The following is an 18,839-nucleotide window of genomic DNA, read 5'->3' as shown; positions in this document are numbered from 1 at the left end:
CGTTGACTGACATATTACTATGACACCTGAAATTTTTTCAAGCATACTTTTATATTTTCGTTGTCACCATCTTGGATTTGGTAATGTTGAAATAATCATTACAAATCGGAAGAAGGAAATATCGATTTAAATTTAACCAGCAGGAATGTGCGAATAACTCATACCACCAGGAAGTTAAATCGTTAATTGCCTGTTAAACTTTGTTGGCTTTACTGGGAAACAATTAGTATTTCTAGTGTCGCTGTACGATGTATTACTAAAAATTTAGATGTGAAATATCCTGATACACCGATTACGTTTTATCAACCAGATTCGCAAAACGTGGTGAAATTATAGTTCTAATGTTATGAACCATCGACATACATAAATAATCAAAGCAGATAGATCAGAGATTGGCAAATTATAAGTTAATTTCGATGACAACCGCAAAAATGGATTTACACCACAGCGATACAACTTCTCTTAACACCGTTGATATTCTAACACATCGTAAGTTATGTCCTCGACTAGCCCTCTTTCGGTAAAACATTCAAAATACAAAAAAGTTGAGAAGGAAAATAAATCTTATAACTTACTATCACAAATACTTTTAAATTTTATTTAAATGCATGCAACCGCTGTAATAAATTTTAACCCCTAATTTACTCACAGAATCGATCGAGTTTTCTACCATTTTTGAGAACGGTAACCAACTCGATTATTTTGATTCTGTAATTTCGACCATGTATTTAAAGCCGTAACAGCTGTTTTGCCTACTTCTATTATTTTAAACTAAGTGTTTTCTCACGGAGAACGGGTTACCGAAAAACTAAAGTATAAGACAATGTCACGGACAACCGTGGCGATTCTTATCCGAATCGATCAGCCCGTTTAGCTTCCTTGTGGGTGGGTGTGCTGTTGTGACACCGTGAGTCAGCCTCCACTTTCGTTATTAGCGTACATCTAGAACGAGAGAGAGAAAGAGACAGAGGGTGGTGGTTCGCGTCGGAGAGTAGTTTCACCACCCCCTAGCCATTCTGTGTTCCCCCATAGCTCCTCGCTATGAATACGAAGTGAGCCTCGAGTGGCCGAAGGGACGAAAAGCCGCGGGGACACGCAGCCAGTCGGACGGAATCAGTTCCCTGGGTATCCCGTGAACCCGTGGTTCCCAGGAACGCGCACGCGACCCGGGACAGGGAACACGATCAATACGAACTTTGCGAACTCCTACACCCTGCGACGATACATCGTCCGTCTGTGCTGTGGCCAGGCCCTCCTTCAACCAGGACAACCACTGAGAGACTCCTCCCTCGCACGTGTGCGTGGATTATTACGTACACGTGTGCTCATTTAACCCACCCCTCGTGGGACTCTGCCTCGCCGAATATACGCGTCATATAAAATATAATATAATATGAGAAATTAACCTTATAGCTCACGTGTACGATCACGAAGACAGTTCTTTTCATTTTCGCTAACTCTCTCACGCTACTCGGGTAGGCAAATGATCCTCCGGCCGTATGTCAATCATTTTCATTTCACATTTCTATACAATCAATCACATTTTATACATAATTTTTCACCTCATCAACGACTTTCAATTTTTGGTTCAAACTTGAATACATAAAAAAATCCCAAATCATGTTTATTGTAGTGTCAGGAGAAAGTAGGTACATCGAAATTGACAAGAGCCATTTTTACGATTAATAAAAATGTAAGGGTTGCATGAGCAAATTAACTGGACTTCACAGGCGTACGATACCAAATAGTAAAAAATCAAAATGCTGTACACTGGGGGAAATATCTTAGTTTTAAAGGTAAAATAACTTCGAGTGCAAAATGTTCTTTATTTTTGTTTTTGGGTATTGTTTCTACGCTCGAAATGTTAAAAATTCACTATTATAAATTGATGTATTTAAGAAAATACGTACAATTTAACCGAGAATATTTCAGGCAACTATTTTAAAATTACATACAACACGATTAGCGTTTGCAATTTGGTAGATGCACGTAGATTTTTGTGGCCGGTTGTATATATTCGTCCTGAGACGGTCGCGGATTTATCGCTTTCAATGATGCAGGAAGCGGAGAAACGACCCGGCAAGAAACTGCCGATGGGATCGTTATGGACGAGCTTGATCATAGAGAGAGCCGAGTCCTTTTAGGAATCGCGTTTTACTCGCTCGTGAATATCGTTCGCTAACGGAGGCTGGTTTTATGGACGCGGAGGGGGATGCTCGTTTTTACCCTCGCGATTGTTACCGTGCCGGGAATCATTACAGGACGGTCGAATGACTTTATCGCTCGCCGAGGTTTACGATGATTTTCAAGTGACTTTGGCTTCTTCTACTTCGTCCGACTCCATTCAGATTAGAATCGGAGAAGACGATAACGACATTGTGTGCTCAGCCGGTTTCTAAATTTAGCGAAACTGCTTTCGGCGATACGGGAGCCGAATGTATTCTGTGGGTAATTACGCGTCTTGCAATTTCTAATGAGAAAATATAAAATGGTAGAAATATACGAAGACTTTAAAAGCATCAATGTACAAACTTCATAAAATTATTACAAATATTAAAATTATTCATTTGGAAACAGTACCTTATTTGCGATATTATCATTGCACGGACTTTTGTGTCGCATAACCCAGACTTTAACTGGATCGCTATTCGTCAATTTTTTCGGCCTTCGGCCCAATCAAATCGTTGAATTTTTTACAGTTCGATACCTATTCGTGATCAATGGCTGAAGCCAAATCGATTTAATGTAATAGTAAACGGTGTAAGTATAGTTTCCTTTGATACTTTTCAAGGTGTATTTACACGCAGTGTAAAGTAAATTTACTTTTCGGCCATTTCGTAGCGGCGTGCAGTTTTCTCTGCGAATACACTGCACCTACAAGGAAGTGCACCTTGTCGAGCTACATTTTTACTTTCACTTTCTATCAAATCGTCAAACAAGCCGCGTCTTTCTAGCACGTCGTCGGCGAAAAATTACTTTCTACGTCTTTAGATTATAGCAACAATTCGTTCTTAATATTTCGCATATAATTTACTCATGATTACTTCTGTTTACGATCAATATTAATTTCGTACTGTTTAATTACGTAGAAATTGTGTTCCTGTTGCTTAAAACATAGTCTATTTTCTACAATTTCTCGTGATTGAACAAATTTCGGTGTAATCGAATATTGAAATTCTTTGCTATTATTTACAATTGAACGTTTCTCGCGATATTTCCGTGTTAATCAACTTGTCGTTCTAGGCATATTTCTTCTTGTCACCGGAAACTAACGGCCGAGACAAAGAGAAAAGTAAAAGATAGAACCGCGATAGGAGAAGTCTATATCTGGCACGGAAGGGTAATGGTCGCGCGATACTAGAGCCATAAGGTGTCAGGGGAAGGTGTTGCTCTCGAATAAAGAATCACAGACGCAGAAGTAAACGTGTGGACACAGTTTGCATTTATTTCGCGTGCGCGAGTGTGACACGCCCGCGCGACAATATTACTTACACTTTACAGCCTTTCAGTCTTCGCAAATATACAATAGTTAGAGACTCGTCTGTAAGTTGGAGATCTCTGGAGGTCGTTCGCGTCAACAAATCTTCCTAGTTTCTAACAATTTTTATTCCATCGGTGGTAAATTCGAACAAATTTTTCCTCCATTTTGGAGTTTACGTGAAAGATTCGCTGCCTGGTGACGATCAAACTTGTGCAGAAAGTTTCAAAGACGTGGTAATGGAAGAGAACAGCAAAAATTGCAGACAGGAGGACCACTGGACAGCGAAGGAGTATCATGTCGGAGTAGGGTAGAAACGGTCGAGGTGTCAGCACCTCTGTTTCGCTAATGGGTGTAGGGGTGAAAAGTTTGAAACGATGTTGAGACTTCCAGAGATTTCCAACTTATAATTTGAAAAGCAATAACAACGATAATAATCAGTAATAATAATAATAATAATATAATAATAATAATATAGTATCGGCAATTACCATTAATGTAATCCATAATCATAATACATGTGATTTCTTTTATTATCTACAACGGGTGTCGAAATAATACAGAGTCGGTCATCACGACGATAAAAACATCTCTTCCGTACGAAATCTACGAGAAAGAATGAGTGGGGGATTCATTCATGACTGGTTGGATAGGGTGTGCACTGTTACGTGACGGCCAATTGGATTCTAAGATCTATCAGACGGACGTCGACGAGGAACCTTCAAAACGAGTCCGGAATAAATCGGAAACCGACGTTTCCATCGTTTGAAGATCGATCGGGACGAGCCAATCAGTCATGAGTGGCGAACAAAAGTATATACAAAAGAGTGTCCAACGATCAACACTTCGAGCTCGCAATCCCCGAACGCGGCACGAACAAAAATTCATAGCGTGGTCGAGGAGGAAGCGAATAGTCGCCGGGAATAATTACGGGGGGGGGGGGGGGGGGCGAAAAAGAACAAGTGGAAGAAGAGCGGTGTACAATAATAAATGGTGCGAGGAATGCGGCGAGTTTATGTACAAGTATTTACATCTTTCCCCGGGAGAAAGAGGTTCGACTAAGCCGTGAGAGGCCCGCTTATATTCTCATCCTTTCGAACATGTTTCGAGTCCCCCGGCGCCGAGCCTGTTCCCAGTGATCTTCGAGAGTCTTTGTACAACGAAGACGACGGGGTTGTCGCCCGGGAGATCCTGGCGAAGGACTCTGGCTCCGCTTCAACCCTCGACCCGCGGAGCAGACTCGAGCACAGTTCCGTGCGGCGTGTCGGAAAGGTCGTAGAAGTCGGAGAAGTCGATCCTCCGGCTCGCGGCGATCTGGAGCTTACTGGAGCTGGTGCGACATGCTATGTCACCGTTCCGTGACCAGTCCGGTGATAGTGGTCGTCGTCGTCGACGACGCGGTGGAGGTGGTGGGCGCCGTCGTGGCGGCATTCAGCAGAGGTTGCAGCGGTTGTCTAGGGTTCGCCTTGACGATACTGGATTCGTGGTTCGTCTCCTCCAGCGTCGTTTGCAGGTCGCAGATGTATTCGATCACCCTCTGGATCACCTCCAGCTTGGACAGCTTCCGCTTCCTTGGCATATCCGGTACCAAGGAGCGCAGTTTCGTCAAATAAGCGGCCACCTCCTCCGCTTCGAGATCCCGGCGAGTCCCGTTGATCCCGAGGCTACTGTGCAGCACACCCCTGCTAGGTGGTACTCTGCCGCCCACAGGACTCACTACCATTGCCTTCATGCTTGGTCTTTTCGGTTCTCACCTCGGCTACGGTGAATTTCGTCGAGTGTCGGCGGCCGCGTCCGGGGAAACCAGAAAGAAATGTGGGTCGTTGATTAAATATAGTCACGCACACCTTCTCGACTCGTTATCTGCCGGACGCCGTGCTGCACCGTACACGCACCCCGTATTTATCGATCGAACCAACCCGCCGATGCGACCAACACCAGAGTCGGTTTCCTTTCCGTTCGATCCTAGGCGGTTTTTGGTACCGTTTTGTTGCGGTTTCGCTAGTTTCTGCCTTCCGTTGTGTTGCGTTGTATTGGATTTCCTCGCTCAGCTCTTGCGCACGTTCCTTTTTCACACACACACTAAGGCTGGTCTCGTTGTTGTCAGTTATCGCGAGCCGATCTCACTCGCGTCGAACATTTTCCGATCTACTGTCCAGTTTGTGGTGAATATAGCGTCGAGTTCCGGGCACAACCAGTGCGCCAACAAACAGTGATATACGAACTGCAGCGCTCTGTCGACACGCTACTCTCGACGGATCGAAGTCAACTGGCCTCCGCCCCTCACCTGCGAGCTTTTATAGCCTTCCCCCACCAAGCGCGCTGCTACCCCCGCGACGCCTCCACTACTTGTACGGCGCAATCGCTGCCCGAATAGAATAGCGTTGGACTCGAATTACTCGCGAAACCGATTTTTCTGTACCATTTAGTTCTCACATTTTTCCGGGTATATCTTTTTGATTTTTTTTTCTTCACTTTTCGGAAATATTCGCATCTTACGATCGATAGAAACACAATTCGAGATTATTCATGTATAGTGCGAACTGTTAGGTCAGAGTTTTGAAATTATTTGTTAATTACGGTTTCGTGTACGTTCAGAAATATTTTAAATACGAATAAAGATTGATAATTATTTTTCAATATCGCGTCAACAGCATGTTAAAATTTCTTACAAAATAAAAATTTCTTTGCTTCGCGTTATTTTCGAGAGAACTCGCATCGCTTCCATTATTCGATACAAATGTTGCAACAAGAAAAGAGGACAAATCTATTAGTTTTACGTAGTTTTCAATCCTTCAGCGAACGAATACTGAAAAATGTGTACTAAAAGACCATCGATAGGACCAATGTACACACCGTGAGTTTATAAGTAAGCGAAAACTTTGAAAATAGTGTGACGACTACAAAGACGACTCTAAGAAATATTGGGTCAACGTGATAGTTCGACGTTACCGGTGATAGACCGGGGTACATACATAGCGGTCGCGAACACGGCATAATTCTCATCCGTGTGCCATACCGTTCGGCGAGCGAACAAATAGCACGAAACCGGGTTTCCCGCTGCGAATTACCAACGTGTCGAGGAATAATTTGCAGAAAGGTGTGACGGAGCGCCGCTAGGAATTCTAGACGGGCTATCTGGCGAGTCCCCCTCTGTCTCCCGCAAACTTGTTCCATCGAAATTGTTCGGGTCGAAGCCGACCGTAGCCGGGGGTGTTTGACGACCATGGGACTAGAGGCGTCGGCGGGACAAGCCGGGCGTGGAAGAGAAGGGCAACGCCGGGTCGCGGGGCCGGGAGGGAGGTGCGTGAAGGGTTCTGGGTGCGGGTGGAGGAGAGAGGAGGGGGACGCGACCATTGTTGAACGTCCGGCGGCGCCAGCCACTAGCCATCACGGCTACCACCACCGTGACACCGTCGCACCACTACCAACCGGCGACGGCAACCACCGTTCTCGTGTATGCCCATGGTTCACGGGCTCGGCGCTGTGCACCGGCAACCTGTACACCATGATTCCGGCTACGGCTACGGTTCCCTTGTGTAGGTGTGCGTGCGCGGTACCGGGTCCGAGACTGAGACTCTTGCCTTCTTGACTCGTGTGCTCGCGCGTACACGATCAGGCAATCTCTCTTCCTTTCCCTGCCTCTCTGTCTTTCTCGGGATAGCCGGGCTCCGTCTAGCGTGCTCGTGACTCTGGTTACTCGGAGTCTCGTTACCGGTCGGGACAAGAATCCACCCGATGTCCGGCGCTATGGACACAGAACGAAGGGAGTCCTTTATTTGTTGCGCCGCGGAACGAGTCCCCCGGGAGGGCCCCACGAAATTGCGCTCGCCGGCCACCGAATCCAGCCGGGACCTAATCCAGGCCGCGCGAGCTGCCGAACCGTTCCTATTCCCTTGGCTCGCCGTGTGCTCCTTGCGATTTTCAACCCTTGTTCGGCACCCGAATACCCGTTTAAACCTTATGTCAATAACCAAAATTGTCGACGTCGTTTTGTAACCAGGATACACGGGCAATCCTCTACATATAACGAGCTCCAATATTACGTTACTGTTTCATATAACTTTTATAGAACGAACGTACCTCGAATACCTTGTCCAATTTTTAGTGCTTTTCTGAGAAGAAAGTTGTAAATTCGAAACAGATATCGATAGGAAATATGCCAAATAATATATTGGAATATTTTAAAGAGAATGTTCAAAAGAGTTAAGGGGATATTGTAAAGTAGAACTAAAAAGAAAAACGTTTATTTTTATTGCATTTTTTCAAAGAGTATAGTCTTAGAAATATATGTGCAATGGCGAACGGTGTACATTTATAGATCACCAATGAATGCAAGATGTAGATTTTCTAACCTAGAGGAATATTCTGTCGCCAGGCGGTAACATTCGTGGCTATCGATTGGCAAAAGGTTCGCCAATTACGTATTTCTCGCACGTTTCCCGTTATCCGTCCTCTCGGTCGCCAGGTTCGCGCCTTCGCTTTCAACGACTGTGAAAAACTTCGGTTTCCATCTCGACTCTGTTCCACGGTATCTGAAATCTTTATCACGAGCGGATTTCTCGCGCAATGAGGCGCGCCCCGCTTGCGCTTTGCATTTTCGATTATCGCGCAAACGGTTTCCATGCTCGCCGCGTTTTCTACGTTCACCACGTGCTTCGCACACGTGCGTACACCGCTCGGGAATCCTGTAAAACACGACATTGTTATTTCGCCTCAAGGTAGCTGTTCCTCTTCACCGACTACCCTCGCTTTATCTCCCATTCGATCCTAGAACCTCGCCGTCTCTCCGCGAGATTTTTCAAATGCGCGCTGACGTTCGCTGCGCCTGAAACATTGGCATTAAGTTTTAGTTTGATAGGAAGATTACGGCCAATCTTCCGCAGCGTTCAGCTTTTTGTTAACGAACCGCTGCGAATTTTATTTATGTGTTTATGGCATTTGCACATTTGCGGGTCACGGAGGAACGTGCAATTCTATCGTTATCATTGGATTGCGGAACTTGATGGCGGAATCAAATGTTTGCGTCAGAGTTCGGCATTTCTTGACAAAACTAAATAAGGAAATCAAGCGATGGTGGACCATAAATCAGGATAAATTAGTCGTCGGTTACAGATATTTTGCTATTAATAATTGCTTTCGGCAGTCACGTTGGATAAAAATATTTTCATTGCAACTGGCATCTACTTAGTTGGTGTTTTTAATGAATTTATTTTACGTTTATTTAATAAATCAGTAAGCGATTTTGAATACTAATCTTAAATATAAATGTTATTTATTTCTTCCAAACCATAACAAAATCTGATGCTTCTGTTATTTAGAATAAAGATATATAAGAGACAAAAAATCATAATTCAAAAGGTTAAAATCTGATGGTTTCCATGAGTTGTATTCTCTCTTTATTGGAGCCATAAATATATAACATCCATAGACTAATTATTACTTTTAGCTATTTGTAAATAGAGTTGGACATTATTTAAATTGTTTCGAATAAATATTTCTCTGAGATAGTTATCTAAATGAATACATCTTAGTCGAATATTTAATTCGAATAAGAATTACTCTTAAATTATTTTAGCTTTCATCTAGATAAATGTTTGATAATGTCGCGAATAAAATCTTCTTTTTTATTCGTCATCCTAACAAAAGTTTGCCGGCACAAATAAACTCCGATCACAAGTCGTCGAGAATTAATGTAGCGGTTGATAATAATAATAATAATAATAATAAGGACATTTAGTTATAGTGATACTATCTTCCAAGAAAATGCATCTTCCACATTTTTTCAATGGAACCTGTTAACATTATAATTTTTTCGATCTCAGTTTAAGTGCGCGAAGGGGCGTGAAAATGGATAGAAAATTTCACAGAAACGTCGAGGATAATTCCGCGACCGACGGTCGCGGAGAGGACGCGTTCATTATGCCGTCATTATCGGCAGTGATAGAGTGTTCGCGGCTATCCGGTCGTATCCGAGGCTACCAGTTACGATGCCCCATCGAGCCGAGGCTGGCTCGAATATACCAATTTACCTGTCTCGGAACACCGGCTGGTTATTTAACGTTTCTCATGGTAATTAAGGTTGTAACGCGGGATAGATAATGCCGCGGCGATACACGCCTTAACACTTTAGCCGTAACGCGATGGAGCCGCAGCGGCCGCTGCCGCGGCTGTAAAAAACTGTGACGAAGTAGGTGGGGTGGCCGATCAATTGGACAATTAATTAACGGGATTAAGAAGTTTAGTGGCGTACGGCAGTTGTTAAGAAGCGACCGGTATCTATGACCTCCCGGTAATGACAGATAAACGGAGCTTGTATCGAGTTCCAATTACCGAGTACCACGGCGATGCCGAAGCATGCCGGTAATAGAGCAGTGATACACCCGGAGAACGTATAAATAAAGCATCGGGGGCCACGGTGGTACCGTCGCGACTCGGGGGCAGCGGTTTCGTCAGTTTATTTATTCCCCGGGTCAAGGGAACTCCGCTTCTTAAACTGAAAGGTCAAGAAGTCAATGAGATCCGGTTGGCCAGGTATGTAACCGAGCAAGTGGCCGAGTCTCACGGGCGTTTCGTTCGATTTTATTCCCTGTAATTTTCCATGGAATCCTCGCGTTACCTGACCATGCGCCGACAAACGTCCCGGTGTTAGGCGACCGAGCTATTTATCGCGGCGACGCGACGTCGTCTTCGTCGCGCCAACCCGGATTTTTGCTTGTCCCTCCGCTCCGTAAAAGACCTGTGCGTGCAACGTTGCTCGGCGATCGAACGATCCAGCGATCCACGGATTAACCTTCGAAATATTAATCCTTTACGTTTATAGCCTTTCTCGTCACTTTACTTTACGTGATCAATTTATATTAATTACAACCTTGATTTTTATTTGCTGCTCTGTTTCTGTCGAATGTGCTCGCCATAAAGTAATGGCTACATTTTGTGTTACGGCGAGTATACTCGTTAAAAACGACTTCATCAAGTAACTAAATAAATGTTAGTTATAAAATTGGAAATTAAAGTGATGTCATTACTATTTAAAAAGTGTCACGGAATTGATGGTTCCTCCGTGGACGAAAGATTTGGAATACAAAGAGTTCATCCTTGCATTTACTCCGGTTCATGTCGATGCGAGGCAATTCCCGCAGAAAACGGGGTAAAACAACAAATTTACAAACGATAAAATCGAAGAGTTAGAAAAAAACCGTGATCTATGCGTCGTCCCTAGCAGAAGAACCAATGATGTCCGGCGTTAGGAACCGGAATAGTAACGCGTTACATGAGAATTCCAAGGAATACCAACGAGGCAAGGAAGCCGACTGAATGCCGAACACGTAGCTGCTTTATAACCACCGGATCTTCATTGACTCCGGATGACTCGAGGATAATTCGAAATTAACCCTTGACCGACAGAGCGAATTATAATATGTACCAACGGCAAGATAGTGTTTCGAGAATTTACGTAGCTTCGCGACGACAATGCAATTTTGTGGGATTTTCTTAATCGATTTAAAACTCCTGCATTTTAAATTTATTGGTTTTTAATATGAGGCCTGAACAAATTTTATTCCGAATCAAAATGGGAAATAATGCGTCATTTAAAACCAATGTTTTTAATGCGGTTGTCTAAAGATAAAAATAATATTGACCTATTTGAAATAATTGCGATTTGGAACAATGAATTGTTTCGTTATATTTTTCTTTCAAATATGGCAAGAGAAATAATCTTTAAAATAATGTGCAACGTAACGAGCAACGAAAAGATTTCGTGTTAAGAAACAATTGTTTTGCAACAATTTGCTTGAACAGTTTACTTTACATAAAATGTGGGTATTTGATTGCATCAAATTAGAATTTGAAAGTTATGTTGCGTGGAATTTATTACCGGATTTATCTTTTACAAATGTCAATGGAAGTATTAATATATTCCAGACTCAGAGCTGATAATTAGTTATATAAATAATTGCTAACGGGAACTTCGCAATTATCTCGAATAATTATTTCAATTAACTGTAAAATAACACGTTATTCTGTTATTAAATAAAATAAAATGCTATTAAAAATAATGATACGAATAATTTATTATGTTATTATGACATTATTTGAGATAATGCCACAAGTTATCGTGTATAATTCAACGTTGTAGCGATTAAGCTGCAACGCTTCGCGGAAAATATGTTGAATAGTTTAAAAATTTTTAATGGATAATCATCGGTTCGTGCAGGCGGTTTTAATAAAGCGATCGCTGTGGGTGTACTGTTTCCCGCGTGGGTGTTCTCGCATTTCTAAAATGGCGGTGTGCACGTAGAAATTTCCCCTGTCCCATTTTCCACTGCGTACAAGTGGCACTTGATCACCGCTCGACGACACAGCCACGGTGTTGCTTTTATTCTGGAGTCCTGTGAAATGACGGATTTCTTCGTTTTTAGCTGATCGAGAACGGATCTCGGGGCGAATGGAAAAAAAAGAACCCGGTCGAAGCCGATCGATCGATTCACGGTCTGATTGACGGCGCTCGAAAGCGTACAACGAAATTGCATTTGCACTATCCATGTCAGGTTGTGTACGCACCACTCAATTCGTTAGTTTATATGTATTTAATACCGTCTCTCCTTCCCCCCCCGGCTTACGAATTTTCCGCTCGAACTTTAAGCTCTCCCGGGGAAACGGAATTCTCTGTCCGCTGTGTCTCGGGAAATCGCGTTTTCGAACGCGTTCTACAACGAAAATAATCACCGTCTCTTTACTGCGGCACATTCGACTGTTTATCTTATTAATTAACGCGGCAAGCGGACCGTGACGATTTATGTAAATTCACAAGTTTGCGGACAAATCCGACGGAACTGGATCTTACTTTATGAATCGCTTCAGTAGCTTCCAAATAAATACTTCGATAACAAGTGGTAATTTCAGCAGCCTCCAAATAGATACTTCGACGACAAGTGTTCATTTCAGCTACTTCCAAATAAATGCTTTGATAACAACTGTTAATCGATTTTGATTCGTTTTAATGGGGTTTCGCTGTCCTCTGAAGACTTTTACGCGCTATTAAGGCGCGATGATTGGCAGCTAATTACCGAGTCAATTTTAAAGACGTTGCCTTGAGTCGAAGTTCATTTTGTTGGCGTGGTTTCAAGTAATATTACGCTTTTGAAATTTTCCGGGATAAACGACACCTTTTTCTTGCGAAAACAGAGAGAGATTGTCCAATTCAGTGATTTGTTATTTTTCAAACAATATACTATTTTTACGTGTCATATTTTGCAAATGATGTTTTCCGAATGTTCAATTAGTTTTGAAAAACCAACGATTTACGAACACCAATTGGTACGGGTGTACATGTTAATGGATTTCTAATCTTCCTATCCAATGTAGAAAAACTAAAGCAATAGAATGTTTCTCATTTTGCCAATGTTTTAGTTCTTTTTATCTTTATATAATAATTATAAAATCTTACTTAACTTAAAAGACATTTTCACAGCTACTTCTGGCAAACTTTGACTCCGTTTTTTTAACAACTATCAAATTTTCCAAGCGAATGGCGCGTATGTTAATTAAGACGATGTGGAATAATGTAACTTCTAATGGTTAACTTCTCAAAACTAATTGGGCATCTCAAACCTCCCTCATTAGACAGATATATGCACTGTTCAAATAAATATCGATGATGATCAAATCAAGATCGAAGAATATATTTAAGTGGAAACGTTTAAGTCAACCACCCTGTATGCGAAAGATTCCGCTGCAAGAAGTTCTATTGTCTGTTTTTAACCAAATAGTTAAAAAACAAGTTCTAGCTTCGAATAACCCTTCAAACTGCCTCAAATTTCGCGTGCACCGTATTCTACTACCTGATTTCGAGCAAAGTTTCAGCAATGTGTCGCTCGCAGAAACGATCGATTTCGCGGACGAGATCGCGTTTCGTGGAACTGGCGATCGATGCTCGCGAAACCGGAAGTCCTCGTTTGCTCGTTAGAAAGTCTCGTCGAGCGTCGCTTGCTTTCGTTCGCCGCGGGAACACCTCGGGGCGATCGGTTCATAATTTATGCGGTCCTCCATGCAACACGCGCCCCTTCTAGGCAATTGGAATAGCCGATTAACTCGTTGATGCTCGAAAAAGATTTATGCAAACAACCGGCGGGATTACGGTTTATTTTAAAACGCTCGCGATGCGTCGCGTTTCATCGTGTTGCGTCTGGTCACGGTTAAAAACGTTGCGCCCCGATAGTCGGCCCCGAGGAATGCCGTAGTTATTTTCGATCCAGTTCCAATCCAGTTCCTCGTTACGTATCGGACGCGATTCGATTGCAAATTGTATCGGGTCGCAGTCAATGAAACGTCACCGACCATTTGCATAATGTGATTTATAGCCACGACGAGCCACGACCGTACCCTTTTATCGATTTTCACCCAAGTTCGGCTATCGTGCCGGCATTCTTGGCAGAGATGCTGCCCTCGCGGCCCTTTCGACCGTCTCCGCGATACAACGTGGCACCGGTTCTTCCAACAATCGGCCAATAAATCAGATTTTTTACCGTCAACCTGTAATCCTAGATCGAGACACACCAGACACGATTGTTTCTCCGTTTTGACGTGTCCGTGGCATAGCGAAGAAATCGTTTCGTGAAGCCTTTTAACGCTACCAAACCAAAATGGTTTCTAATGTTTCCTTATCACAGTTACTGATACTATAAAAATATTTCTATCATAAAAATTGTACGAAGCTCAAATAAATTTAATCTTTTCTGTCAAATGTCTTGAATGTTTTTTGAAATGTCAGGACGAATGTCAGGAATAATTTTTGTAAAAATTGCGATTGCTTGGGATGTCAAAGAAATTGACAAATTATGTTCTTCAATGACGAAGATTTTCATAATATGAGTTGCTATGAGCAGATTGTGAAAATAGAATATTTATAGATTATTTATTTATAAATACTTTAATATTAAATATTAAACAATTGGATAATATTTAATTCTCCAAATAATAAAATTAAATAATAAATCCTAAATATTTATAAATATTTATTCATGAATACTTTTAATCTGTATGCTGCTTCAAGTGACACCTATAAATTTTTATCATAAGTGGACAAAATCCGTAGTCCAGTTATGAGCTACGAACAATTAAATACTTCACGACTTCAACTGTAAATTATTGTTATAGGCACAGATAATAGGCTTGAAAAAACGTTCTTTTCTAATATATATTTTTTCATTCCTGTCAACTACAATTTTTGCAAAAATTGTTTCGCTCACCGTCTAATAAACTGACGTTTCAAAGGTGTTAACCTTTTTAGTTCAATTTTTAAAAAGGTTTTTTTTTATTTCAAAAGATGTCGAAATGTTAACGTTATTCCATGTATTTAATCGCATCTAGAGCTCGGTAGCTCCAGCATTAATCAGCTGTAGAAAAATTTCGCTATCATCGGGAGAAAGAGAAAGTTCCTAATAATCAAGTTCTAATAATAATAAATACCATTGAATGGTGTTAATAATTGTTAGAAGAAATGCGTTATGAAACAGGATTCGCGTGCGGCTGAATTGAATTTCGTTTGCCGTTTGTCGTACACAGAAAACAGCAGATAATCCGAATCTCGAAACGAACAGCTGTGTACCTAAGAGGAAAGATATTTTGTTTGACGATTTTGCGAGACGCAACAGCGCTCGCGATAACTACGTTTTGATGAGACGAAACGAGGTTTCAGTTTTTCTGTTGGCCGAGGCGAATGGCGCGACGAGACGAGAAGAGGAACGCGAGCGCGATGGCTGCAGACGCATTCGTCAACAGCTGACTTCAGTGCTCGCCGCGATTATCTCATGCATTATGAATGATTCATGAACAATCGCGGTGTTGGCTACGTGGCCTGCTTTTGTAAAAATCATAGATTTTCCTTGGTACCGTTTCCAAGAACGATATTCTCGACACGTCCAGTCGAAGCCAGCGTGAACCGTTTCGAAACGAACGGACACGCGCCACCCGAAGATAGATGCACGAAATTTTCATGGGGGTAGATACACTTTACCGTCAATTCCACGTTACACCAATAAGGACATTTTCTATCCGCAGTGACCTCTAGAGTTTCACATACAAATCACGATTTTTTATGTTAATTGTAATACTAGTTATGCTGATAATTAATTAGCAATTGTTTGAAGATGCACGAAATTTTCATGGGGTAGATACACTTCACTGTCAATTTCACGTTACATCATGTATGAAATTTTCTATTCGCAGTGACCTCTAGAGTTTCATGTGCAAATCACGATTTTCTATGTTACCTGATAATGCTAATTATGCTGATAATTAATTAATAATTCTTATTCTATAAAATCCGTGTTAACCACGTGCCCTACGATTTCCTTTAATGATACAGTTAGTGTAGAGCGCGGGTTAAAGAAGAGGTAGAAAATTTGGATAAATACTAACTACATATAAATGTATACATTTTTTTGCAGATTTATAAAAAATCTCTCTATAGTCTGTACATTGTGTACATACATTTCAATGTGAAATCTTAACAGATTTTTTTTATTGCACAGTTTAGTAATGAATATAGACAGTATCTCCATGAGATATGAAATTCGACGAGTCAGCGCAAATGGAAAATTGAGGTGACGCTTATAGGGACTATGAAACAAACACAGATGTAACCTCAGGTGTTCAGGATCATTATCTCCGTTCCAATATCTCCGAGCAAAGCAACAAAATCCCTTTGTTACCGGACGATAATCAGTTTTTCGAGCAAATAACAAATGATTCGCATTACGTAAGTTTTATTACGCCTCTCTGTGGAAACGCTGTCCCTGTACACAAGGATCTGCTTTATCAACACCGTTCTCAGATAAACACTGCGAAAACCCGTCAAGATATCGCGATAAAGATGCGCACGGTCTCTGAAAAACTACAAACGAATAGTTACATTCCGCGAGAGCTACCTCTGCACGCGATTCCGCTGCAATCGGTGGTCTTTGTTGTCGGAGCCGTTTCAAGCTTTAATCTTTGTATACGACGTTTGTTCCCAGTCATTTCTCATTCCTCACCAATGATAGATTAAAAGCACATCGTTCAAAATACATATACATTATGCGAAAGGTAGATCGAACAAACAGCTCGATCCGGAGCTCGACGGGCTTCGACGTTGCGCGGCGAATATTTGGACCAAAAGACGAAAGTCGATTACAAAACAGCTTGCGTAAGATAGAAATTCTGTAAGATATGCTTAAAAAACAGTATTGCAATTGGTGTTTTTTTATTTTATTCGCTCACGAAACGTTACATTTTTCTGATAAAAGTATAGGGTTTTTGTAACAGAGTTTCTCTTTTGATTAATATCTGAGTTACCGTTCACTCGTTAACCTTTAGCTACGTATGAAATTTATTATGAAGACTTAAAACATAATCTTTATTAAAACATATGCAATTTTCAATGGTAAAAAATCAGAAAAATAGGTAATCATTTTATGAGTTGCTTTAAATTTTGATTTAAACTAATCTACTAAAATAAAAAGATAATAAAAGTAAATAAAAATGTATAGATAATATAAAATATAATATAAACGATATAAAGTATAAATAATAATAATAAAGATAAATAATCGACTAAATAGTTGATATAGATATTTTCTGTTTATGAACCAGGAAGATTAAATAATCTTATTATTCGATGCATTTATTTACGAAATTATTGTAAGTAATAACAGTATATTATTCCCAAGTATTCTTGTTCTCACGAAGACGAATAAAATAATTTTGTGCCAACTTTTGTGATCGAATATTCCACTGTGCGTCATTTAATACGATTATTGTCTGCATTACTTTCAAAACGAGCTGTCTAGAATAATACAAATAAATTGCGAACCAAAGTAACAATTTTCAAAGCCGACGTGACGCTGTCGTTTCTGTGCTCGAGTTCGAGACGCAGCTATATCCGAGGCGTGCACGTGTTGAGCGAAAGATAATCGTCGCAGTTCGCGCGATGGAAAACCTGACTACGTGCCGGAATACGATCGAGGCTAAAAGACATCGACGTGACTCGTCAACCGAACGAAGAAAGGGAAATAATAAAAATGCGGCGACGAAGGATATAGGGGAGGATACGTAGAAAAAAAAGCAAAGGCTCAGGTCAAAAGTAATTGTTGGCCGCGTTTGCGCGTGATTCAACGAGGGGGAAACGATCTACGCTTGATCGAGGCGCGCATCCAGGTGCCTCGGTCAGCTGTACTCGGCGTGCATTCGAACGATTTCCGTCTGTGAACGAGTAATCGGCTTTATCGAGCTAACGCGATAAGAAATCTGGGTCCCCTGCGCAACTCCTTTCGGTACAGGTGAACCGAAATTCCATGAACTCTAGACGGATAACGCACCGGCGAGATAAACTCGGTTTAGCTCGAAGCGTTGCTTCCGATAAACAAAACGAAACGTCGACTCTTTCCTGTTCTTGTCTTTTTCTTGGCTCGCCGATATATACTTCACATGTTTTTCACAAGAACGAGCAGGTGAAGTTCAGTAAATCCAATTGGCGCAATAGTAATCTATAATTTGAGAAATCAATCAAATCGTTGAAATGATTAACGTTGATAAAGACGCGATTTAAAAAGTTAAATGAGTTGTACGGTGTACAATGAAATTGTAAAATAAAAGTTGTACAAAATAAAATATTATCATTTATAAAAATTAGTAAATGTAACTATTGTATGATGACGATAGTTTTAGAATTGTCAAGGAGTTTCAATTATATTTGGTATATTACGGTTTACAGAATAATATAGAGTGTAATTCCTTAGATATTTTAATGGCGTATGCAAGGGTAACAACTGAATAATGGACATGACATATGACCTCCAATTAGTAGACTGCGGATTTTATGGATTTATGGCAAACTTGTCTAGTTACGATTTAATCCAATTTTTATTTTACATAAAAATCTGGAGTCTAATTATTGGTATGTGATTTTTAATATAGAGACCGTCTGATACTGCTATACTCCAGAGAAGGTCTTGTCAGAGCACTGTAGAGAATTTTGTTTGCATCACTCCTACTATAATATAATACACTCCTACTTTGATACCATCGTGATTAGCCCAATGTTATGGAAATCGTTTTAGCGTTGAATCGATATGAACTCTTTAAAAGCGAGGTTGAAACACAGAACGTTCTGCGATCCAGAGATTGGTGTCACAAGAGGGTTCCATCGAATAGTAACGGGTCCCGTCGTTCGCGCTGTCTATCGAGATAGCGGCGATTGAGAAATCGTTCTCCGTAAAATAGAATTGTATCGCACCACCGTAATAACTCGATCGAGAGACCGAGAATTAAGTCAGATAGTGTGATTGATAGGAAGCAAATTATGACGTCGTCAGTATTT

The 18,839-nt window shown here is 41.2% G+C and overlaps 1 protein-coding gene across 1 annotated transcript; it reads right to left on the bottom strand.

Annotated features, from left to right (window-relative positions):
- Positions 1–3,865: 3,865 nt before the first annotated feature.
- Emc (Basic helix-loop-helix domain-containing extra-macrochaetae) lies at positions 3,866–5,737 on the bottom strand. Its single transcript, XM_078192968.1, has one exon. The coding sequence runs from the start codon at positions 5,208–5,210 to the stop codon at positions 4,827–4,829; it is 384 nt and encodes a 127-aa protein (XP_078049094.1). The 5' UTR covers positions 5,211–5,737; the 3' UTR covers positions 3,866–4,826.
- Positions 5,738–18,839: the final 13,102 nt, after the last annotated feature.

This window comes from Augochlora pura, chromosome 10, assembly GCF_028453695.1.
Source record: "Augochlora pura isolate Apur16 chromosome 10, APUR_v2.2.1, whole genome shotgun sequence".
Lineage (NCBI taxonomy): Eukaryota > Metazoa > Arthropoda > Insecta > Hymenoptera > Halictidae > Augochlora > Augochlora pura.
The sequence above is the reverse complement of the archived record's forward strand: the minus strand, read 5'-3'. Positions and strand labels throughout refer to the sequence as shown.

Coding starts and splice junctions, on each gene's coding strand:
- Emc (XM_078192968.1), bottom strand. CDS start 5,210: ATGAAGGCAATGGTAGTGAGTCCTGTGGGCGGCAGAGTACCACCTAGC.